The 25337-nt window shown below is 42.3% G+C and overlaps 1 protein-coding gene across 2 annotated transcripts; it reads left to right on the top strand.

Annotated features, from left to right (window-relative positions):
* Nucleotides 1-29: 29 nt before the first annotated feature.
* On the top strand, nt 30-24750 carry LOC109872485 (protein transport protein Sec24A-like). 2 transcript variants are annotated; one of them, XM_020463736.2, is made up of 24 exons: nt 30-460; nt 4722-5288; nt 7410-7577; nt 7893-7970; nt 9189-9263; nt 9391-9536; nt 9834-10015; nt 10156-10258; nt 10609-10735; nt 11780-11889; nt 12195-12307; nt 12717-12835; nt 13137-13192; nt 13416-13622; nt 13927-14050; nt 15703-15861; nt 17601-17774; nt 19002-19112; nt 19918-20093; nt 20459-20596; nt 20812-20916; nt 22355-22447; nt 22959-23062; nt 23379-24750. In XM_020463736.2, exons 1-24 carry the CDS (start codon nt 403-405, stop codon nt 23491-23493), a joined length of 3408 nt encoding a protein of 1135 aa, XP_020319325.2. In that variant the 5' UTR covers nt 30-402; the 3' UTR covers nt 23494-24750. The 2 variants fall into 2 exon arrangements, with proteins under 2 accessions (XP_020319325.2, XP_031664087.1); XM_031808227.1 differs by lacking the exon at nt 7893-7970.
* Nucleotides 24751-25337: the final 587 nt, after the last annotated feature.

Here is a 25337-nt window from a genome sequence, read left to right as displayed (position 1 = left end):
GTGTTTCCAGTACTGTAGAAATCCACCTATGCACAGGAAGTGCCACGTGTACCAACTGCGCATGCTTGAAGAGGTTTTACGTTGTTCGTGCTGGGTGGGGAATCCCAAGAAGAGTGAAGGAACACAGATATTACGGAAAGGACAGTCTCACACGATTTTATTGACAAGGCCTACACCCGTAGTTGGACGGGGAACGGTCCTAACCATGGTCTGTGATAGCTAACGAGTCGACTAATTCACTTTTTTTCCCCCATTTTTTTTTCAACCTGAAAGACGCTCCGTTAAACAAACATATCCCATTGCTAGCTAAACAGCTATCTTAGCTGGTTAGCTAAGTAAGACGCAGCTAACTATTCGCCAACGAAGCTTTTACATTTGATTACGGTCGGTGTCTATTTCAAGATGTCCAGTACGGGGTTCAACTTTCAGAATGGACCAGGAGGACAGCCATACGCAAATGGTGAGCAATTTCGCACTAATATTAGCTAGCTAACATTACCTAATCACAACGGTTTAGTAACTAGCGCGTGAACAAGATAGGCTTTTACTTTATCCTAATCTGATTTGGCTGGTTAGCAAGCTGGCTAGCTAACTACATTAGCTTGCTGCCTTGCTAATAATGCTAACCTAAAAGATGGCTAATGTTAGTGGTGGACTAATTTACTCTTATCAAGACTACAGTTTGAAATTAACATTGTTCATGTTAAGTTAGCAATTTGGATATAAGTGATCGCTTTGATTGATACCTAACTTTTAGCTAGCTAGGATACTCTGTTTTAGCTAGAGTCGTTGACAAATGTACTCGCGTATCTAGCTATCTACACTTAGTTATAGCTGCAATTTGTGTCAGTCTCTAGTCTAACTGATAATTAACGTTAGCTAGCGACTAGTGCTACCGTGAATGACGTTAGTCAACTCAATTGAAGATCAAGTTCAGGGGAGAGACTGATAGTTTGGGTCATGATGATGCTACAAGTTGTCAGTTGAGATAGCCAATTTTCTACTGTAGTTAGCTATAACTAGTTGACTCGTACGTGGATCTTATATTTGGGTAATTGACCAAAAATATTAGCTATATAATTTGAGTTTTGTCATTTGATTGATACCCTGTCGACTGATAAACTGTCATCCTCTAGTTGATTTAGTCTTTGTTTAGGGCTAAACTTTACTCTCATTTGTTGAGGTTCTTTGTGTAAGTGTCGCGTGACTTTGTTGCGTACTTCGTTGCCTTTTTCGAATCACTTGGCTGGTGTCACATAAAATGTAAAATTATAGTTATAATCCTATTATGCTTTGCAACATCTACTCAGAAGTGAATGACGTACCACAGCGCTTTTTTTTGTGCTCTACCTCTGTGTACATGTGGCACATTGGGACGATCCGTTTTAGTTGCATTACATTATTTTATTTTTAAATTCAGTAGTATAAATATACTTTTTGTCTGGCATTTCTCTCCCTGAATGATATGTAAAGTACATGCATACATACAGTACCAGTCAAAAGTTTGAACCCCTGGAATGAGTAAGTGTGTCCTCTTTATTTTTTTTACTACTTTCCACATTGTAGAATAATAGTGAAGACATCAAAACTATGAAATAACACATGGAATCATGTAGTAACCAAAAAGTGTTAAACAAATAAAAATATTTTTTATATTTGAGATTCATCAGCAGCCACTTTTTGCCTTGATGACAGCTTTGCCCACACTTGGCATTCTCTCAACCAGCTTAATGATGTAGTCACCTGGAATGCATTTCAATTAGCAGGTATGCCTTAAGTTCATTTGTGGAATTTCTTTCCTCATTGTGTTTGAGCCAATCAGTTGTGACAAGGTAGGGTTGGTATACAGAAGATAGCCCTATTTGGTAAAACACCAAGTCCATATTATGGCAAGAACAGCTCAAATAAGCAAAGAGAAACAACAGTCCATCATTTCTTTAAGACATGAAGGTCAGTCAATCTGGAACATTTCAAGAACTTTGAAAGTTTCTTCGAGTGCAGTTGCAAAAACCATCAAACGATATGATGAAACTGGCTCTCAAGAGGAACGCCACAGGAAAGGAAGATCCAGAGTTACCTTTGCTACAGAGGATAAGTTCATTAGTTAACTGCACCTCAGATTGCAGCCAAAATAAATGCTTCACAGAGTTCAAGTAGCAAGACACTTCTCAGCATCAACTGTTCAGAGGAGACTGCATGAATCAGGCCTTCATGGTGGAATTGCTGCAAAGAAACCACTACTAAAAGACACCAATAATAAGAAGAGACTTGCTTGGGCCAAGAAACACGAGCAATGGACATTAGACTGGTGGAAATCTGTACTCTGGTCTGCTGAGAGCAAATTTGTGGTTCCAACCGCTGCGTCTTTGAGAGACGTGGAGTAGGTGAGCGGATGATCTCTGCATTTGAGGTTCCCAACGTGGTGGAGGTGGTGTATGTGGAGGTGCTTTGGTGGTGACACGGTCAGTGATTTATTTAGGATTCAAGGCACACTTAACCAACATGGCTACCACAGCATTCTGCAGCGATACACCATCCCATCTGGTTGGTGCTTAGTGGGACTATCATTTATTTTTCAACAGGGCAATGACCCAACGTACCTCCAGGCTGTATAAGGGCTATTTTACCAAGAAGGAGAGTGATGGAGTGCTGCATCAGATGACCTGGCCCCCACAATCATCGCAACCCAATTTGAGATGGTTTGGGATGAGTTGGACTGCAGAGTGAAGGAAAAGCACCCAACAAGTGTTCAGCGTATGTGGGAACTCCTTTAAGACGGTTGGAAAAGCATTCCAGGTGAAGCTGCTTGAGAGAATGCCAAGAGTGTGCAAAGTTGTCAATGCAAAGGGTGGCTCCTTTGAAGAATATAAGATATATTGATTTGTTTAACACTTTCTTTTCTTACTACATTATTCCATATGTGTTATTTCATAGATTTGATGTCATCACTATTCTACAATGTAAAAAATAATGTAGTACACACAAGTCAAAATAGAGACGAACCCTTGAATGAGTATGTGTATATAAACTTTTGACTGTGTGTACAGTTTGAAAACTGTTTCATATCAATAATCTCTGGAGGGAACGTTAACCATCCAACTGGACTGAATTAAACACTAACTGTCAAACTGTGTTATTTGTACAGAACCAGTAGTACTCATTCTTTGTCTATAGATAACCAGAGAGTGTTTCGATTAGAGCAGGACATGTTCTTTATGCTGTTGGGTTTGGCTATTGATGATTTATGATTAAGCTTCATATTTTCCTAATCTCTGTAATCGAGGCAATAAAAAGTCTCTACTCCAACAGGTTTTTGAACTCTGATCATTCTGACCAAAGTGGATTTAATCTAGGGTGAATTCATCCTACTTAATTTACTTTAGGCCTAAACAGTGCACTTATCGAAACGATTGCATATTTTATCAGTGACCTGTTTGTTGTACAGTTGTGCTAAGATTTTGTCTCCATGTTTGACTCTTATACTTGCCTCTAATTGGCTGAGCATGTGTACTCGGCATAGGCCAGGTTCACTGTGATTGGAGGGAAGCCTTCAACACAATCACTGTGGCCAGCAGGCAGCTTAATGTTGGCGATTTCACTGGCGCTGCCCGGAAAGACAGGGATTATGGGTGTTAATCTTCACCATTGAGGAGTTGTTTTCTAATCCCACCTGTTTATCCTGGCTTGTAATGTAGCTCAAGACTTGTTGGACATGTAGCACGCTGTTGCCGCCAGTCAGTCATGACTATTTAATTATAGTAAACCCTGTTTCTACCTAACAATCTTCAAGGTTAGGAGGAGTATTTGATTGGAAAAGCTCTATTTCTGTTCTGTTTTTGTGTCTGGTATCATTTGTTCAGATCCTCTATTTACACTCACTGTCAGTACAGGAGTGTCGTCCAGGAGATTAGACTTGAGAAATGTGATTGCTGTGTCAGTCTGTCCACATATCGTTTGCCTTATTTTGGAGACTTTGTCTGTATTTTCATCCCAATTTCCCTCACTGCTATTTAGTGATGGGGGGGGGGTAAATCAATAGTTACATATCGGGATATTATTTTTGACAATATATTTAAATCAATTATAGTTTTTACAATATCGCAATATTATTTTGGGCAAGCTTGCTGTACCTGCACAAACTCCAGTATTTGTCCTTTATAGCATATTCTCCATCTTTTGACATGGGGAGCCAATTTGTTTTCAGCACTTATTTCTGTGACTGATCTAAACTTGTTTTCTCATGGCTCTCTTGTCCCTCTACATCAGACATATGGTGAGCATATTGTTTGGACATCGAAACGCAATGAAATCACAGTATCGTATCACAATACATATAGAATCGTGAGAATCGCAATACATATCGTATTGGCACCTAAAGTATCGTGAAAATATTGTATTGGGAGGTCCCTGGCAATTCCCAGCCCTATTGCATTTAGCCTGATGTTTTTGCTACTCAAGTTATCTAGCCCAAATCCTTCTTCAGAGCCACAAACTGTTGTAGGACTAGTCAATCAATACTGCCAGGCAGTTCTACATCTAGTAATGAAACATTTTCTCATCTTTTTTATTAACTGGCAGGCAAATGAGGCAGTCAGCTATTACTCTTTAGGCCTTTGAAATGCAGACTAGTCATGGGATATTCACATGGGATGTCGGTGTGTTGCTGTATTTTATGTCAAATTCTGGCCTGTAGTCTAATCTGTCATGATCCTGTCTTCCAGGTCCCTTACAGAATCAAGTAGTGCTGCAGCCACCAGGACCGGGTTACAACATGGCCCACCAGCCTCCATACAACCCAATGCAAGCCAAGGGCCCCATGCCGCCTGGCCCTGGACTCTATAACTCTGGGCCCTGCCAGCCCATCCCACCAGTCAGCTCTTACCAGGCCTCCCCAGGTCAGCCCAGGTTAAACAGGCCTCCTATGGGACCTCCCCACCCCATGACGCCCCCTCAGTCCACCAGCCCTTGCCCAGGCCTCAGGATGCCCCCAGCGCAGGCCACCCCTGCTCTACCTGTGTCTGCTAACAGCTACTACCAGCACCCCCCAGCCTGGCAGTATGGGGCCCTTCCACTGATGGGAGCTCCTCCACCAATGGGGGCGCCGCCTCCTATGGCCACTCCTCCCCTCGCGTTTGTGGATAATCACGTGACCTCCTCGCCTAACTTGGCACCACTCCAGGCCCCCTCGGCGGGGTACAGCGCTGCTCCTTCTCCTGTCTACCACAACGCCATGCAACCCTCGGGTCCTCCCTTGCCTCCTACCTCCCTGCACAGATCCACCCAGCCAGGTAAAACTCAGTGCAGAAGGGCTCTGTGATTAACACACTGTTACATATGCTACCGCAGTTTGACTTCCTACGATGAAAAACACTTGGTTGAAAAACATTTAGGCATTATGATGTTATGACATTGACTGGTGGTTTGACTGTGTAGTGATACTTCATATCAGGATTAACAACAGTAACAACAGGTCACTATGATGTCACAGGGAAGCGCCAGAAGTGTTCTAGCAAGCTGATGTTGGAAGTGGACATTGCCCCCTGCTGACACACACACATACACAGATCCAATTGGCTGCACATATCTTCTTGGCAGACACTCTTGAAAAGTTGTCCAGGGACCGATGGAGAGTTCCAGTATCCTCTGGTGATATTCAAATCCATCACCAATATCGAATCAAAAACAGATTGTATTGCCGCATGCGCTGAATACCACAGGTGTAGACATTACCATGAAATTATTGATTACAAACCTTTACCAACGATGCAGTTAAACAAACATATAATACAAAATACAAGTATTAAAACAAGGAATTAAATGAACAGGGTAATAAGGTATTTGAGGTAGATATGGACATGAAGGCAGGGTAAAGTGACTAGGCATCAGGATATGTAGTAGTAATAAGATTAAGAACAGAGTAGCAGCAGGGGTGTGTGCGCCTGTTCTTCGGTACATTTTGGTCATTTATACTGGAATAGCTGAAAATAAATATTAATTTATAGTGTTCCTTTTTTATATCTGTGTCTGTTCATGAGTTTCTAGTAGATAGAGAAAATAGCCTAATTAATGAAAAAAACATCTAATCAGCAATGGCATTATTTTCAATGAACTCTGCAACCCTTCTAGCTATTGACTTATTTCACAACTGACAACAGTTTGCCGCCAAAACAAAGACACATTAACATAGTAAAATATGTCTGCGCTATATAGAATCATGCTGAAACCCTCATTTTAAACACTAATAGTAATCACTAAATTGAAAACCATCTTATTGAATTATTTCATATATTTTTATGTGATGAGCCCACACAGAGAACCTGAGATAATTAGATGTCTGTAAATATCGGATAATTCTGATTTAGATTACATAAAATTCTGGTTAAAAAATTGGGTGAAGTTTCTAGTAATTCACCTTCCCTTTGCAAACCTGTGTGTGTGAGAGCGTTTCAGTGTGTGTGTGCGTATATAGTCTTGTGAATGTGCGTAGAGGCAGTGCAAGTCTGGGTAAGCGTCATTTCCTGGGTTCAGATAGGCAGTTTAGTCACTTACTCAGGACTCACCTACACCACTAGTGGTATTTATGGTGTGTGGCTGTTATGTGTTCAGAAGACATCGGTGATTCGTGAATGACAATTATCGCATTATGTAACAATGTGGTGTAAGAAATATCACGTTAGGCATCAAGGATGACTCCTTGATGACTGATTTTGAATAGGATTCACTCCAATTTGGCCAGTTGACTATTTTCATTGATTGATTTGATGACAGTATATTCATACTTACAATATCTGAATGACCGATTTTTGCTATTGGAAGAATGGTTCACTCTTGTCTGAAATGCACCAGTCAGTGTAGTCTCTGTAGCTACTGGGGTTCATTGACATTAGCTAGCTCTGGGTCACCAGCATCAGCTGTCATGGGACTCGTCACCTCCAGTGTAGGGATATAATGTTACTCTCCTCAGAGGGGCCTAGTTTCCTCTTATGCACGATAGTCCCCATACCATATACGATATACTCCATTTCTCTATGGCTAATTGGTCTTTTGACCAATCATATCAACAAAAAAATTCCAGAGTCAAAAGACTTGTGAAATGAAAATCAGAGTTGGGCTGCCTGTGTAAATGCAGCCATAGGCTACATTGTCATGATATGCATCAGGTATCATCATGCAGCCTATAGGTGCCAGTTTTATTGCCTTAGGTTAGGCTATGTACAGGTTAGCCTCGACCAAGCCAGTGATGCATGGGCTGGCAGCACAAGACTATGTAGGAGCCACTTCTGTAAATATATAATTGCTATGTTAACATTGGCCAAGGTTTGTGTTGAGGGTTGTGATAGGATACTGTATAAGACATTTTAATATGTATGGCAAATTATCCTGAATGATATGTTCTTGTGGTTGTCCAGGCTCTGCCCCTCCTCCAATGAACCCTGTGGCTGCTCCTCACACATACCAGCCAGGTATGACAGCACCTTACGGCCACCCACCTACAGGACCCACACCCTCGATGAGACCCACTCCACCCCCCATGGGCAATGCTACCCCTCCCCTTCCCTTTGGCCCCAAGACTGATGGTAAGTAAATATCAGTTTAGGGACCGTAGTCTTACATCTCAGAGCAGGAGTGCTGATCCATGTTCAGTTATGATTTAAAATACAAAATGAATTAGAGGGTAACCTGATCCGAGATCAGCACTCCTACTCTGAGACTTTTTGTTTTTATCCTCTCATCTAATAATATGTTGTTTACCTTGGTCTTTGAAGCATCCACATATATTTGTAGTTTATTTGTTGTAAATTGAAGTTTTAGTGAGGGGGGGGCTGTATCTGAGTATCTCCAGCAGCCACCCTTGGGGTCTCATTTCCTTCTCTTTCCTCCCACCGTGACAGCTCAGTGTGGGAGTGATGCTTGTGATGATGCTGCCCACACTGAGTACGACAACCAGGAGAATGATATTGAGTGTCCAGGTGTGGTTTAGTCACTATCAGTGTTGTGGTACTTGTATGTGTGTGGTCCCTGTGTACTTTTGATGTCCTCTATTAGATTTTTAGCATGGTTTCTTAGAGAAAAGGCCTAGAGAACCTCCATGGATCTTTCAGATATTCTGGGTTTACATTCAATACTGTCTTAGTTTTTGCCATTATTACATTTTAGTGACCTTATTCTGTCCTTGAGTTGCGTTCCCATGCAAAACTAGACAGATAGCTAACAACTAAGTCTTCAATAAAACTCCCAAGGCGTGACTTTTCTTGAATGAATATATTGAAAACGTTTGTTGTGAAACTGCAAAATACAGAAAAGAATATACTTTAGTATTCAATTCACACCGACATACTGTAGCTGTACATTAAACATTTCAAGTTGCATAAATACAAAGCACGTGCTAAGGTACCATGCATCTGGCATGATGCCAAACCATATAGCTAATTGTTACTCATATGGTAATTGGCTCCTTTCATTACTCTAATGTACAAACATTTATGTAGAATAACAAAGCATATTACACTAGGAACAGTAACAAAACTACAGTATTGTATATTTTACAATTCGTTTGCATGACGCACGAGCAAAGTAATACAGCTAACGACATACATTTAAAGGCATTGCAATTTGTGAGTAAATGCAACCAATATTGATATGTAAGCAACTCTATCAATAACAAGATTATCATCATTAGCTAAATGCTTGAATTGAACTTACAAACAAATATTTCCAAGGCTGAAGCGTGACAAGAAATAACCGAAAGACCTGCACCGTAGCGTTGTTTGTAGCTGCTGCTTTGCGTGCAAAACTAATTCTGTACTTCCTGTTTGCGTCGTCTTTCTAAGTACCAGAAAGCGCCACTAGGGGGCAAATAACACCATTGAACACAATGAAAATCCAATTTAACCATTGTACTAAAATAATCTGTTACCTTCTAACAGGATGGCAGCACAGACCTCATGGGTATCAGATTTTTCATTAAATTATGTCTTAATGTCTTTCATTGTGACTGAAATTAGGTGCGTTGAAGATGCAATTTCCTCTCATGTGGCAATGAAACAAAGTGACCTGAAACATAAAACAAAAACATCTATGCAAATTACGAAGTTCTCCAAAAACATTTTGTCAACACCCCCCCCCCCCCCCCCCCAAAAAAAACTAGCTAAACTCATCCTGACTCTGGAATCTTTGCTCTGTAACAGGACACATACCCACACCTGCTAATGGCGCTCAAGTTCCCAACAGCTTTGATCACTTGGAGACAAGCCCTAAAATGGGTAAGTCCTCTACTACTCCATAGTTTAATCAGAAATGAATGACTAATATTACATTTTAGTACCCTATATTTACTGCTAGCAACACTCAGAACTGACATGAGGCCTGTTTTGGTGCTTGTCCCTATAGCTGGCCCACCCCAGCAGCCAGGCCCCCCTGTTCGACACATGGGTCTGTCCTACCCCTCTTTACCCCCAGGGTACCAGAACACCTCCGCCTCCCCCATGCAGGCCCAGACGCAGCCTTACAGCCATGCACCTCAGTCATACCAGCAGGTAAAACACCAGACTGCTCTCTGCTTTCTCAAACCAAATCCAAGACTGACATACTAACAGTACAACGCTCAACTTTCTCTATTATATACAGAGCTTAGCACTTGTCTGATCACGTGAACACTTAAACATTTTAAAATGAACTCTGAATGTTGAAATGGTACATGGATAGACTGTTCAAATATTGAAACTTACCAGTGTTGCGTCCCAAATGGCACCGTATTCCATATAGTGCACATCTTTTGACCAGGCCTTTGTTCATTGTACTCACCATTGTACTGTCCTATGTTTCCTCCACAGCCGTCTGCCGGTCCAGCCCAGCTGAGCCCCTCCCTGGCTGGTTTGAGTCTGCAGTCCCAGACCCCTGAGACCCTGAGGGTGGTTAACCTGCTGCAGGAGAGGAACCTGCTCCCCCCGGGCCCCATCACCCCTCCTACACCCTGCCTGCCCCAGGACCTGCAGAAAATCAACTGTCACCCAGAGTGAGTGATAGTTTGTCTGGCACTGTTTTTCAACGTCAATCCCCACCACAATGTTGAATATTGTCAAAAGTGTTAATGTGCTTTTACTGTGAAATGTACTGGTTCAGACCTGTTGTTTCTCTTGCCTCATCTCTCTACAGGGTCTTCCGCAGTACCCTGACCAACATCCCCCAGACCCAGTCTCTGTTAAACAAAGCCAAGCTTCCACTCGGCTTGCTGCTCCACCCCTTCAAAGATCTCTCGGTAAGATGTTGCCCACTATCTCCCAACCCTCAGACTTCCTTCAACCCTTCCCTCTTCTGGTAAAAGATAGAAGAATGCATTTAGCCTAGAATAACTGTATTTAATCTACGCATCTATGATCATGTCTTTTAAATGTAATTTGATGTTTTTCATTTGTATGGAACTTGACATTGACGATTGTCATAACCTAACATGTCCTAAGGGTTTGATTTTTCTGTCAACTGCAGCAACTAGCTGTATTAAGTTTTATTCTTCAAGAATCAATGGTTACAGCTTTTTTTTTAAATGATGTACCAATCCGATTGTACTTTTTTTTTATTTTTATGATTTGGTTTGTCTGTACACTGCAGCAACTGCCTGTGGTCACCTCCAGCACTATAGTGCGGTGTCGCTCCTGCAGGACGTATATCAACCCCTTCGTGACCTTCCTGGACCAGAGGAGATGGAAGTGTAACCTGTGCTACCGGGTCAACGACGGTAAGGACCACAGCCACGAGCTCCTCTTAAATGACACCCTGTCTATTCCCCATATTCAGCACCACTTTTGACCACATCCAATGTTTAAGTTTATTTTATTTTTACAGGGACAGTGCACATTAATCAACGTTTCAGTAAAAGTGCTGGTTTTAGCCAGCCGGCTAATTTTCAACCGCAGTCCCTGGGCAGGTTATTAAAAACAATTACAATATAGACAATCGTTGAGCAGTGAGCACACGCAGAGCAACATAGGACAAGCAAGACATAGCATACAGACAGAGCAACATAGAACAAAAAGCACCAAGACAAAATTCATAAAAGCAACAGTGTTTCCACACCTCACAAGCTACAGACAACATGGAAAGCGGCAATACACAGCTAGGGATTATGTTCACAAATCTGATTGGCCTTTAGCCATGTATTCATACATCTTGTGAAAAGTGTGATAGGTGGTGCAGTTGTGTGTCTGATGGCAGTGTATTCCAGACATGGGAATCTCTCACAGAGAAAGCGGATTTAGTAAAGGTGCTTTTCCTTAAGGGAACTATACAGTCACCTCTCATGGCAGACCTTGTGGATCTGCTACCATATGTTTGGGTTTTCTGTCGGGCCATTTAGGATCTTGTATACAAGACATGCGTCGGTGTATTGCACAAGATTTTCCCAACTCAGGAGCTCATGCTTTCTCGGGATGTAACAGTGATGATGGCTACTGGGCTTCTTTTGAGAGCCTGTTTGTAGACAGACTGAATAGGTTTTAATGTTGTACAGCAAGCTTGGGCCCAACTAGTCAAGCAGTATGTTAACTGGGGGAGTATCATCGATTTGAAGTTCATTCCAAACACATGTTTTAAGTGAGAAGTTAGGCTGGTCTGAAGCGGACATTCACTTGCGCACCAAGGCCTAACTTCACCCATGCTCTACCAATATATTCCAGCACATAGCTTTGACCTAAACGTTCAGAATTTCATTCACCTGATGACAGTAGTGATGGACAGTCCTGTTCTTTTCTGACTGATGACAACCTCCATGTTTGTTGTACAGTTCCAGAGGAATTCATGTACAACCCAGTCACCAGATCATACGGAGAGCCACACAAAAGACCTGAGGTCCAGAACGCCACCATCGAGTTCATCGCACCCTCAGAATACATGGTAAATACACATTATATAGTTTTAAGATTTGTCTATTTAAAGCATTGCATGTTATTTTGCCTGAATCTGTGGTAAGTGGTTACATTCTCCCCTTTTATATGCTACTTAAATGCAGATGAAATGAGCAGTGTTCCACTGTTGCCACGTTCATAGTGATTCCATCAGGCTTTCTGACTCCATGGAGTTGTTTATGATTTCCTGGAGTTGTTTATCTAGGAAGCATTTGCATGTTTTGTTAGGATGTGGTAAGAGAGTGTGGTGTATCAGTGTGTTTGTATTGATGGTGTGAAACCTGTCATCCTCAGCTGAGACCCCCCCAGCCTGCCGTTTATCTCTTCGTGCTGGATGTATCCCACAATGCCATGGAAACGGGATACCTAGATGTGGTCTGTCAGTCACTGCTGGAGAACATCAACGCGTATGTGTACATCAGTTACAGACTGAGGATGCTTCCCAAATGGCATCCGGAAGCCATTGGGATGCAGATTAAATACACTCCTGGGATAATGTCCACAGCCCTGATATGATGGTTCATTACGTATTGTCCTATTAAGCTATGTAATAACATATTCTGTACTGATCAATACTAGGTAGCTTAAAGACTTCAGTTTAGCATCAGATAGCCCTAAAACAATGTTTATTTGAGTTTTTAATGTGACTATATACACATTTTTGTCATTAAGATTAATAACAAAAAGTGATTCAGACACAGAAATAAAATAACTTCCAGAAGTATTGAGCAAGAAGAAGAAAGTCAATATTAACTGAACCGGACCACACATCACTGTGACCTGTGAGTATCGGCTGACTGACCATGTGTGTTCCAGGCTCCCTGGAGACTCCAGGACAAAGATTGGCTTCATCTCCTTTGACAGCACCATCCACTTCTACAACCTCCAGGAAGGCCTGGCCCAACCACAGATGCTCATCGTCTCGGACATTGAAGGTGAGAGACCAGAAAGTGCTTACAAGCTTTGTCATTAGAATAATTCACTGTCTAGAAATGCCTAGGAAAATGAGGAAGGTCCACACTCACTATTTGCAGTGAAAGAAAGGAAAATGTATTTGTTATTTTGTGACACGTGCTTCACCCAATCGGGCTTCATCAGTGTATAAGGTTGTGACAACATGGAAAAACACCCTATAGATAGGGCTGCAATATAAATGATGCTGTACTTTTAAAGTCTTTATTTCAGGAGGTTGCAGTGGTCTAAAGGTCTTCTATGCTGTTTTTTCCTTTCTTCCAGATATATTTTTACCAACACCAGACAGCCTTTTAGTGAACCTCAATGAATGCAAGGAGGTAAGGAGCTCTTAAAACTATTCCTGTACAGATTCCTCAGAGACAGGCTCTCAACAAAATGTTAAATGAAAATGTTACAAGTCCAATCTGTAAAACTATTCACAGCAACATTGTGAAAATGCATCAAGACACACACATTGGCAAACTTTTTTTTTGCCTGAACCTCTTTTACACTGTTTTGCATTTCAAAACATTATTGAAAAATTTGTTTTTATTCGTACAGCTGGTGCAGGATCTGCTGAAGAGCTTGCCCCAGATGTTTGGCAAGACCATGGAGACCCAGTCTGCTCTGGGCCCGGCCCTGCAGGCAGCCTTCAAGCTGCTGTCGCCCACCGGGGGGCGCATGTCCGTCTTCCAGACCCAGCTGCCCAAACTGGGCGTGGGGGCCCTCAAGTCCAGAGAGGACCCCAACCAGAGAGCTTCAGCCAAGGTCGGGACTAGCGAGAGACAGGATCTCACTGGTTTATGTATTTTGTATCCAAAATGGCACCCTATTACCTATATAGTGAACTACTTTTTAGGTCCCATGTGTAGGAAATGGGTACCATTTGCTGTACATTTCTTTTTAATTACTTGGTAAAGAGAGGAGTGCAGTGTGCACATCTGTTCTGCAGTGGCGGTAGAAACTTGATATCTTTCTCAATACTCAATATATAGTTTCAGACATTTCTTATGCCTAATATTCTCATTTAGAAATGTTTTGTTGTGCTCATTGTGTGATGGTGATTCCCCAGGAAATCCCGAACCTGTCTCCTGCCACAGACTTCTATAAGAAGCTGGCCCTAGACTGTTCAGGACAGCAGGTGGCTGTGGACCTATTCCTACTGAGCTCCCAGTACTGTGACCTGGCCTCTTTAGGTGAGTGGTGCCTTCTGACTGATACATCTGAACTTCAGTGTGTTATTATTAACAAAGTCACCTTATTTCAGCAGCCAGCAGTGCTCTTTATCTGTCTGTGTTGCTGTATACAGTACCAGTCAAAAGTTTGGACATACCTACTTAAGGGTTTTTCTTTATTTTTACTATTTTCTACATAGTAGAATAATAGTGAAGACATGATTCCATATGTTTTGATGTTTGATCAAAATTCTAAACGCAACATTTTACGGTGTCGATCCCATGTTTTATGAGCTGAAATAAAAGATCCCAGAAATGTTCCATATACACAAAGCTTTTCTCTCAAATTCTGTGCACAGATTTGTTGATATCCCTGTTGGTGAGCATTTCTCCTTTGCCAAGATAATCCATCCACCTGACAGGTGTGGTATATCAAGAAGCCAATTAAACCACATGATCATTACACAGGTGCACCTTGTGCTGGGGGACAATAAAAGGCCACTCTAAATGTGCAGTTTTGTCACAACACAGTGCACAGATGTTTCAAGTTGAGGGAGCGTGCAATTGGCATGCTCACTGCAGGAATATCTACCAGCGCTGTTGCCAGAGAATTGCATGTTAATTTCTCTACCATAAGCCGCCTAAAATGTCGTTTTGGAGAATTTGGCCATACAGACCACGTGTAACCACGCCAGTCCAGGGCCTCCACATCCGGCTTCTTCACCTGCGTGATTGTCTGAGACCAGCCACTCAGATAGCTGATGAAACTGGGTTTGCACAACCAAAGCATTTCTGCAGTGAAACTCATCTGTGTTCTCGACGTCTTCACCAGGGTCCTTGACCTGACTGCGGTTTGGCGTCATAACCGACTTCAGTGGGCAAAAATGCTCACCTTTGATTGCCACTGGCATGCTGGAGATGTTTGCTCTTCACGGATGAATCCCGGTTTCAACTCTACCGGGCAGATGGTGTTGTGTGTGTGCAAGCGGTTTGCTGATGTCAACATTGTGAACAGAGTGCCCTGTGTTGCCTGTAGAGTTATGGTATAGGCAGGCATAAGCTATGGAAAAAGAACACACTTTGCATTTTATCGATGGAAATTTGAATGCAAAGAGATACCATGACAAGATTTGAGGCCTATTGTTGTGCCATTCATCCGCCACCCTCATGGAAGCTGAAAATGTCCCAGTTATTCCATGGCCTGCATACTCACCAGACATGTCACCCGTTTAGTTTAGCACGTTTGGGATGCTCTGCATCAACGTGTTCAGGTTCCTGCCAATATCCAGCAACTTCGCACAGGCATTGAAAAGGAGTGTGACAACATTCAACAACCTGATCAACTCTATGCGAATGTGATTAGTTGTGCTGCATGAGGTAAATGGTGGTCACACCAGATACTGACTGGTTTTTCTTAAGGGATCTGTGACCAACAGGTGTATATCTGTATTCCCGGTGCCATGTGAAATCCATAGATTAGGACCTAATTAATTTATTTCAATTGACAGATTTTCTTATATGAAGTCTCACTCAGTAAAACCTTTGAAATTGTTAGATGTTGCATTTTTTAAATGTTCATTTATTCAAATGCCACAAGGCCCTTCGTATAGAACATTTTACTCTGGTTGGACTCATGTGTGATCTCTGCTTCATCTTCTCTCTCGTTCTCTCAGCTTGCATATCCAGGTACTCAGCAGGAAGTGTGTACTACTACCCCTCATACCAGCAGCAGCACAACCCAGCCGGGGTTGAGTGCTTCCAGAAGGATCTCAAGAGGTACCTCACCAGGAAGATTGGCTTGGAGGCTGTAATGAGGATCCGCTGCACTAAAGGTAACAAGTCATCACTCAATATTTTCTCACTATGTTGATTGCCTTGCATTATGTTATTTCACATGGAAGCAGCAGCACTTTAAATGTCAGACATTATATTCTATAACGTCCTAGTGGAAAGTTTTCGTTGAAGGAAATCTCAATGACAATTGACTGAAGGATACTGTGAACCCTGTAAACTTATGGTTGTGAGTCTGTCTGTGCTCCAGTTGATTTCAGTATCTGGAAGTAAAAACTGTCAGATTAAATGTATTTAATTCAAATCTCTCAGACCCACTTCTATATCTAAATTTAGCAAAGAAAGAAACGTCCTCTCACTGTCAACTGCGTTTATTTTCAGCAAACTTAACATGTTTAAATATTTGTATGAACATAAGATTCAACAACTGAGACATGAACTGAACAAGTTCCACAGACATGTGACTAACAGAAATTGAATACGGTGTCCCTGAAAAAAGGGGTGTAAAATCAAAAGTAACAGTCAGTATCTGGTGTGGCCACCAGCTGCATTAAGTACTGCATGGCATCTCCTCCTCATGGACTGCACCAGATTTGCCAGTACTTGCTGTGAGATGTTACCCCACTCTTCCACCAAGGCACCTGCAAGTTCCCGGACATTTATGGGGGGAATGGCCCTAGCCCTCACCCTCCGATCCAACCGGTCCCAGACGTGCTCAATGGGATTGAGATCCAGGCTCTTTGCTGGCCATGGCAGAACACTCAAATCATGCACAGAACGAAAATCATGCACAGAACGAGCAGTATGGCTGGTGGCATTGTCATGCTGGAGGGTCATGTCAGGATGAGCCTGCAGGAAGGGTACCACATGAGGGAGGAGGATGTCTTCCCTGTAACGCACAGCTTTGAGATTGCCTGCAATGACAACAAATTCAGTCCGATGATGCTGTGACATATCGGCCAAAACCATGATTGACCTTCCACCTCCAAATCGATCCCATCCAGAGTATAGGCCTCTGTGTAAGGCTCATTCCTTTGGAGATAAACGCGAATTCGACCATCACCCCTGGTGAGACAAAACCGCGACTCGTCAGTGAAGTGCACTTTTTGCCAGTCCTAGCCTTACAACAGGCCTACAAGCCCTCAGTCCAGCCTTTCTCAGCCTATTGCGGACAGTAAGAGCACTGATGGAGAGTGTGCGTTCCTGGTGTAACTCGGGCAGTTGATGTTGCCATCCTGTACCTGTCCCGCAGGTGTGATGTTCGGATGTACCGATCCTGTGCAGGTGTCGTTACACGTGGTCTGCCACTGCGAGGACGATCAGTGTTCTGTCCTGTCTCCCTGTAGCGCTGTCTGTGGCGTCTCACAGTACGGACATTGCAATTTATTGCCCTGGCCACATCTGCCTCATGCCACCTTGCAGCATGCCTAAGGCACGTTCACGCAGATGATCAGGGACCCTGGGCATCTTTCTTTTGGTGTTTTTCTGAGTCAGTAGAAAGACCTCTTTAGTGTCCTAAGCTTTAATAACTGTCACCTTAATTGCCTACAGTCTAAGCTGTTAGTGTCTTAACGACCGTTCCACAGGTGCATGTACATTCATTGTTTATGGTTCATTGAACAAGCATGGGAAACAGTGTTTAAACCCTTTACAGTGAAGTTATTTGGATTTTTGCAAATTATCTTTGAAAGACCAGGTCCTGAAAAAGGGATGATTTATTTTGTATGTTGATTATTGTGAAAAGAAAATATAAAACTCTGACCCCTCAACTTCCATGCAGGTTTGTCCATCCACACGTTCCATGGGAACTTCTTTGTGCGCTCCACGGATCTGCTCTCCCTGCCCAATGTGAACCCAGACGCGGGCTTTGCTGTGCAGATGTCCATTGAGGAGAACCTGGTGGACATGCAGTCCGTCTCCTTCCAGGCTGCGCTGCTCTACACATCCAGCAAAGGTACACTGTCTGGAGCTGCTGTGATGGGGGTGTAGGGAGCTTTACCATAAAAAGATAAGCTGTGTTAGAATACTCACACTAACCACACTAACCATACTATTTGTGACGTATTTTGAGTGTGTAGTGTGCTTATAGCTCATACTATGAATATAGTTAGTATGCCAGAAGTTCCTGGATGTTGTACTACATTCACCAAAATTCAAAGTATACAAGAAGTGGGACACTAATTCTGTGCTTTTAGGGCCCATAATGCAATTCTTCAGAATGGGCGTGGCTTCACATTTTCAGATTTGAAGAAAATGGGGGAGGAGATATGCTGCCGAAGTCCGAGAGCGGATACAAATTCATCCATTTAACTAATTATGACAAATGTTGAGCAATGTAATAAAGTAATGACTTTTCAAATAAGTTACATTACATGTTGTCTGACAATTTGTTAGCTACGCTAACCTTATGAACCACATAGCATATCATTACAGCAGTTGCTTGTATGGTGGCTAGCTACCTAACTTTGGTTTGCTACTAATACATTGAACTTGCCAGTATATTAACTATATGCTATCTAACTTTTATTGACTTGATTATTCACGTCATACATAGCTTAGTTACGTGGTATAGTTGTTGTGCTTTCTCAATGGACATTGTTAATGAAGTCCGTAAGATGTCTAGCTAGTATTTATGCTAGCAAGAAGTTGCATAGCAGAAAGTTGCATAGCAACAGCATCGACTTCCGGTAGACAGGCGAAGCGCAAGTACACTCAACTGAAAGGATTCCGTTGGAATACAGTAAACTAAAATGAACTAATAGTATGTAGTGTATATTCTCATTAAGTATGTAGTATACAGTATGTTAGTATGGGTATTCGAACACAGCTTTTGTCATTATTTTTCTGTGGGATTTACTTGGTTTAGATTCACTGGGTGCGTCCCAAATAGCACCCTATTCCATACATGGTGTACTACGTTTTACCAGGACTCAAAAGGCTCTTGTCAAAAAAAGTGCACTATATAGAGAATAGGGTGCCATTTGGGACTCAGCCTCACTGTTTGTAAACATGAACAAGTGAGATGGAACACTTTTTGTAATGGATACTGAAATTTAAAGATGTTATTTCTTTCTGAAGTGCAATTTTGTTTTGTTTCCTTTCTTGACAAATATATTTCCGATGCATACCAATTGTAATGCTGAAATAATAACTTATTTCTTGCTTGGTGTTGTTTCTACAGGAGAGAGAAGAATTCGAGTCCACACCATGTGTTTGCCTGTTGTCAACTCCCTGTCAGACATCTTTGCTGGGGCTGATGTTCAGGCCATCACTGGTCTGCTGGCTAGCATGGGTAGGTAGTTCCAGGGACGCAGTGTTGGTGTAGTTATTAAAGGCATGTTTATTTCTGTCAGTACCAGGTGAAGTCCTTAGACTGTCCCATCATCCTGTGGTCTTTAATGTCTCATAGTGAGAACACGCTTGTCATCCACACAGTGCCATCCATAGCTGCCTCATTTGCATGGACAGATGGTGATGTCAGATGGTTGCCTGGTTACTGTGACCTTTGTGGAATCCAAGTGGCTAAATCAAACTGACTGAAGACTAATCTTCTTATAATGTATTGGAGGTTTTATTAGTATCAGTCACTGATAAAATATTATTCTACATGTTATTCAGTCACATTATTTGGATGGTCTGGAAAGTCCATCTGTAGAAGCTCTACAGATAAGCAACTGCTTGCTAAGGTTAGGGTTAAGTTTAGAATAAGGGTTAGGGTAAGGGCTAAGTTTAGGATTAGAATGGGGGTTAGTAGATGGTGTGTAGAGCATCTACAGATGGACTATCCAAATGTTACCTGTTTTAAAGAGAAACTACTGTAATATAAGGTACTATTATTGCTGGTTTATCCTGATATATTACCCATATATATATATATATATATATATATATATATATATATATATATATATATATATATATATATATATATATATATATATATATATATATATATATATATATATATATATATATATATATATATATAAACTTGTACTGTACAATCATGTAACTTGTGAATCCCAATCCCTGAGGTAAAAATGTAGCTGAGAGTTTTGAATTCAATACCCTGTTCCTGATGTGTCCTCCCCCTCTAGCTGTGGATCGCTCGGTGACGTCCAGTTTGAGTGACGCCCGGGACGCGATGACCAACGCTTCCATTGACTCTCTGACATCCTACCGTACCTCTGTGCTCACTATCCAGCAGCCTGGCCTCCTGGCCCCCGCCTGCCTCAGGCTGTTCCCCCTCTACATCCTGGCCCTGCTCAAACAGGTACACTACCCACCCACTCTCTCCCTGGCTAGTACCCTGGCAGTCTACAGCTTCATCCCATATGGCACCCTGTTCCCTGCACTACTTTTGACCAGGGCCCATTGGGCTCTGGTAAAAAGTAGTGTGCAATATAAGGAATAGGGTGCCATGTGGGATGAAGCCTACTTCCCATTGGGATTTCAACTTTCACTGAAGAGAGGCTATTCCTGTAGTTATAATTACAACACAGCATAGCATAAAAACCAGCTTTAAAACACCATAAGAAATCCAGTCAGTCAGAAACTGACCAAGCTACCTTTATTGGCTTACGGATCTCCTTTGTGCTGCTTTGCTCATATGTTGTTTTTATTCTCTGTGGTCCACAGAAAGCCTTCCGAACCGGTACAAGCACCAGGCTGGACGACCGTGTGTTTGCCATGTGTCAGCTGAAGTACCAGCCCCTGGCCTACGTCATGCTGATGATCCACCCAGCGCTGTACCGCGTGGATGACCTGACTGACGAGGTGAGGGCTAGGGGAACAGAGCATAGATAATGAGAAGAGCTATATTTTTCTCTACTTTATAGTTTACCACCTCTTATACACTCAGATCATTTAAAGAAAGAACAGATATTCAGGTCTATGCTTCGGCTTCCATCTGACGTGTGGATATATTGCACTTTTCCTCTTTTATTAACTAAACTTCTCTTTTCGTCCACCTCCTTCCACCCCCTCCACAGGGAGCCCTGAACATCAGTGAGCGTGCCATCCCCCAGCCCAGAGTCCAGCAGCTATCTGTGGAGAAGCTGAGCAGAGAGGGGGCCTTCCTCATGGATGCTGGCTCGGTTAGTAGCATGATGATGATGTACACCATATGTGCAAAAGTATGTCGACACCCCTTTCAAATTAGTGGATTAATCTATTTCAGCCACACCCGTTTCTGACAGGTGTATAAAATAGAGCACACAGCCAATACAATATCCATAGACAAACATTGGTAATAGAATGGCCTTACTGAAGAGCTCAGTGACATTCAATGTGGCACAGTCATAGGATGCCACCTTTCCAACAAGTCAGTTCGTCAAATTCCTGCTCTGCTAGAGCTGCCCCAGTCAACTGTAAGTGCTATTATTGTGAAGTGGAGCAACAACTGCTCAGCCGCGTTGTGGTAGGCCGCTCAAAGAACAGGACCGCCGGGTGCTGAAGCGCATAGGGTGTAAAAATCATCTGTCCTCAGTTGCAACACTCACTACTGAGTTTCAAACTGCCTCTGGAAGCAATGTCAGCACAAGAACTGTGCGTTGGGAGCTTCATGAAATGGGTTTTCATGACCGAGTAGACGCACACAAGCCTAAGATCAACGTGCAATGCCAAGCTTTGACTGGAGTGGTAGAAAGCTTGCAACCATTGCACTCTGGAGCCGTGGAAATGTGTTCTCTGGAGTGATTAATCACGGTTCACCATCTGGCAGTCCGACGGACGAATCTGGGTTTGGGAGATGCCAGAAGAATGCTACATGGCCCAATGCACAGTGCCAACTGTAACGTTTGGAGGAGGAATAGTTGTCTGGGCTGTTTTTTATGGTTCGGACTAGGCTCCCTTAGTTCCAGTGAAGGGAAATCTTAATGCTACAACATACAATGACATTCTAGGCGATTCTGTGTTTCCAACTTTGTGGCAACAGTTTGGAAGGCCTTTTTCTGTTTTCAGCATGACAATGCCCCCATGCGCAAAGCGAGGTCCATACAGAAATAGTTTGTTGATCTGTGTGGAAGAACTTGACTGGCCTGCACAGAGCCCTGACCTCAACCCCATCGAACACCTTTGTGAGCCAGGCCTAATCACCCAACATCAGTGCCCTACCTCACTAATGCTCTTGTGGCTGAATGGAAGCAAGTCCCTTACGCAATGTTACATGTGAAAAGCCTTCCCAGAAGAGTGCAGGCTGTTATAGTAGCAAAGGGGGGACCAACTCCATATTGATGCCCATGATTTTGGAATGAGATGTTGGATGAGCAGGTGTCCACATACATTTGGTCATGTGGTGTTTAATTTATTAGGGACAGCTACAATGACAGCATTGACACATTGCATCCTCAATAGTCGGATGCATTTCACCATCATGCTTTAGCTTGCGCTAATTTGCATGATTATTGAGGAATCCTTCTGTCATTTGGCGTATAAAATAGATACTTACAACACATCTACAGTGGATTCTTCTCAACAAACACACAGATGCATAACACGAACACAATGTGACTGACTTCTCCATTCTCCCAACAGGTGATCTATCTCTGGATCGGAAGAAACTGCAACCCCAACTTCCTCACGCAAGTCCTGGGGGTCCCAGACTACGCTGCTGTGCCTCAGAACATGGTAAGGAACCTAAGCACCTGCTCCCCCTTTAACTGTTTCTCTTAGCCCTGCTCCCCTGCTCCTGACAAGGTTCTGTATCGCTCACCAAGACCTCTGTTTATAACACAGTATAATACACAGTGGTTCGAGCCCTGAATGCCAATTGGCTGAAAGCCATGGTATGTCAGACCATATACAATGGGTATGACACCATTTTTTTTACAATTAAATTGTTAACCAGTTTATGTAATAGCAATAAGGCACCTTGGGTTTGCTGTAAAATGCCTATATTCCACGGCTACGGGCTGTATCCAGGCACTCTGCGGTGCGTCGTGTTTAAGAACAGCCCTTAGCCCTGGTGTATTGGCCATATACCACTTAATTCACATGTGTTGGTTGTATCTTTTGTTTGTGACTTTTATTGTACTGTGTGTGTGTATATATTGCACTATAATGCTGTTTAAAATGCGATGCACAACACATTTCCTGAAAGGGAGACCATAAAGATATTATTATGTGTTGTATCTCCCAGAACCTTCTCCCAGAGTTGGACACTGCAGAGTCCCAGAGAACCAGAGCGTTTGTTGGCTGGCTGAGGGAACAGAGGCCCTTTTTCCCCATCCTGCATGTCATTAGGTAGGCAGTAGTAACTAGATGAGATCACTGGGGGAGTTCAGAGGCAATGTCTGCATTCCAAATGGCCCCCTATTCCCTTAATAGTTCATTACTTTTTACCAGGGCACATAGAGCTCTGGTACAAAAGTAGTGCACTGTTTAGGGAATAGGGGGCCATTTGGTTGAGTTTGAAGTCCAAAATTAAATGAGAAGTATTAAGATCAGGTTGAACTCATTGACAGCAAGTTTTGCTGACCTGTCAAACGACTGAGTTCAATTCTGCAAGAGACTGTGTAAATGTTGTGGATCCAAACTTCCCTTTCCTGTTCCTTTCCAGGGATGAGAGCCCACTGAAAGCCAGCTTTATGCAGAACATGATTGAGGATCGGACAGAGTCGGCCCTGTCTTACTATGAGTTTTTACTCCACGTCCAACAGCAAGTCTCCAAGTAAACGCAGCGTATGGAGTCAGCCCTGGGAACACTGACAGGATGTGCATCTGTGTGTGAACGAACGTTGGGAAGATTGAACCTGTCAGGGACAGCTGCCTCTCACAGCATCTTCAGTTATGGCGCACTATTCTTGTGTCTAGCATTGCCTTTCTTAAAGATTGCCCCCCCCCCCATCTGCAGACTTTCAAACAGATCAAACTTTATGTGGTGAGCAGGACATGGACAGAGGCAACTTGGCTAATTCTGATTTGGCTCTTTTTGTTTTCAGCTGGAACATGTTGTCAAGACCAGGGAATCCATGACACAATATTATGTACATCAGTGATTGAGCAAATCAGTGTTTATTCTCATAGAACTATGCTTTCTAAGAGATCTTTTCAGATACCGTTCTGGCTATGGATGTGAAGTCTTGTTCAAAAAGCACCGTTGTATTTGTTAATAAAGTAATATATGTATCATGCTGAAGGCCATGTTGAAGGAGTATCGTCTAACCTCGGACTGTTTATTATTGGATGTCCCCTTATGCATAAGAATACAGTATATATCTCAGCTACGATGATGACAATAGTCATCTACCAATTAGTGGTAAAGGACAGAAGTTTGGTTATTATTGTGTCGAACAAATCTCTAGATTTAATGTAAAGTCCGAAATGTAGATGTTTTTAAAGGTGAACAGAGCTCGTTATAATTTCCTGCCTTGAATGTTGTTGACTAAGGGGAATTCCACGGTAACAGTGCCACTGAGACTCAAATATTTCACTTTAAAATGTATTTCAAACAAAAACCAGTGATTGCAAAGTTAAACAAACCATATAACTCTATGCATGATGTCTGTTACTGTGGAATTGGAATTGCCCCTAAGCAATGGAATGCCGTCTCATCTCTTGGGTCAGGTCTTTCCTTCAAAGAATCACTCACCCATTCTCCTCTCCTCATGGACATTCAAAACAACTAGCTTTTTTTTAGTTTTTAGTTTAATTTATGAGATTCCCGATCTGATTAAATACTGTTATTGCCTTGTATGGGAACTCACTTTTTATTATTGAAACTGTTTAAATACAGACACTATATATTAAATATTTTAATATAATAGGATATGGGAAATTCTTTAACACGGACATATAACAAAGCCATTGTGATCTTTTAATCATGCTTATTGATACTTGTATATTGAAAATACTCCATTATAATGGTAAAGAATTGTTAATTTTAGTATGAAGATGAAATGACGCTAATAAAATGTTTGGGACTTTTTAAACGTAGTTGTGATTTGTCATGGATGGGCAGAGTACGTTTTAGGTTTCCTGACTATTGAAATTAGAACGTATGAAAAATGTGTGAGATGAAAATGGGCAAACCAACGGGTGTGTGACAGAAGGGTAATCAGTGGCCAAAATGGACAAACCAAAGGGTGTGTGACAGAAGGGTAATCAGTGGCCAAAATGGACAAACCAAAGGGTGTGTGACAGAAGGGTAATCAGTGGCCAAAATGGACAAACCAAAGGGTGTGTGACAGAAGGGTAATCAGTGGCCAAAATGGACAAACCAAAGGGTGTGTGACAGAAGGGTAATCAGTGGCCAAAATGGGCAAACCAAAGGGTGTGTGACAGAAGGGTAATCAGTGGCCAAAATGGACAAACCAAAGGGTGTGTGACAGAAGGGTAATCAGTGGCCAAAATGAGCCATGAATACTGGTGTAGGGGTTAGTAACAGTATAACCAACCAGCTCTGAATACTGGTGTTGGGGTTAGTAACAGTATAACCAACCAGCTCTGAATACTGGTGTAGGGGTTAGTAACAGTATAACCAACCAGCTCTGAATACTGGTGTAGGGGTTAGTAACAG

This window comes from Oncorhynchus kisutch, linkage group LG28 (assembly GCF_002021735.2).
Source record: "Oncorhynchus kisutch isolate 150728-3 linkage group LG28, Okis_V2, whole genome shotgun sequence".
NCBI lineage: Eukaryota > Metazoa > Chordata > Actinopteri > Salmoniformes > Salmonidae > Oncorhynchus > Oncorhynchus kisutch.
This window is presented reverse-complemented; position numbering and strand designations above follow the sequence as displayed.

Excerpts from the sequence above, each read along its gene's own strand:
- LOC109872485 (XM_020463736.2), top strand. The coding sequence starts at position 403 with ATGTCCAGTACGGGGTTCAACTTTCAGAATGGACCAGGAGGACAGCCA. Across the intron at positions 11,890-12,194 it reads TCGCACCCTCAGAATACATG|CTGAGACCCCCCCAGCCTGC; the intron begins GTAAATACACAT and ends TGTCATCCTCAG. Across the intron at positions 12,836-13,136 it reads CATCGTCTCGGACATTGAAG|ATATATTTTTACCAACACCA; the intron begins GTGAGAGACCAG and ends CCTTTCTTCCAG.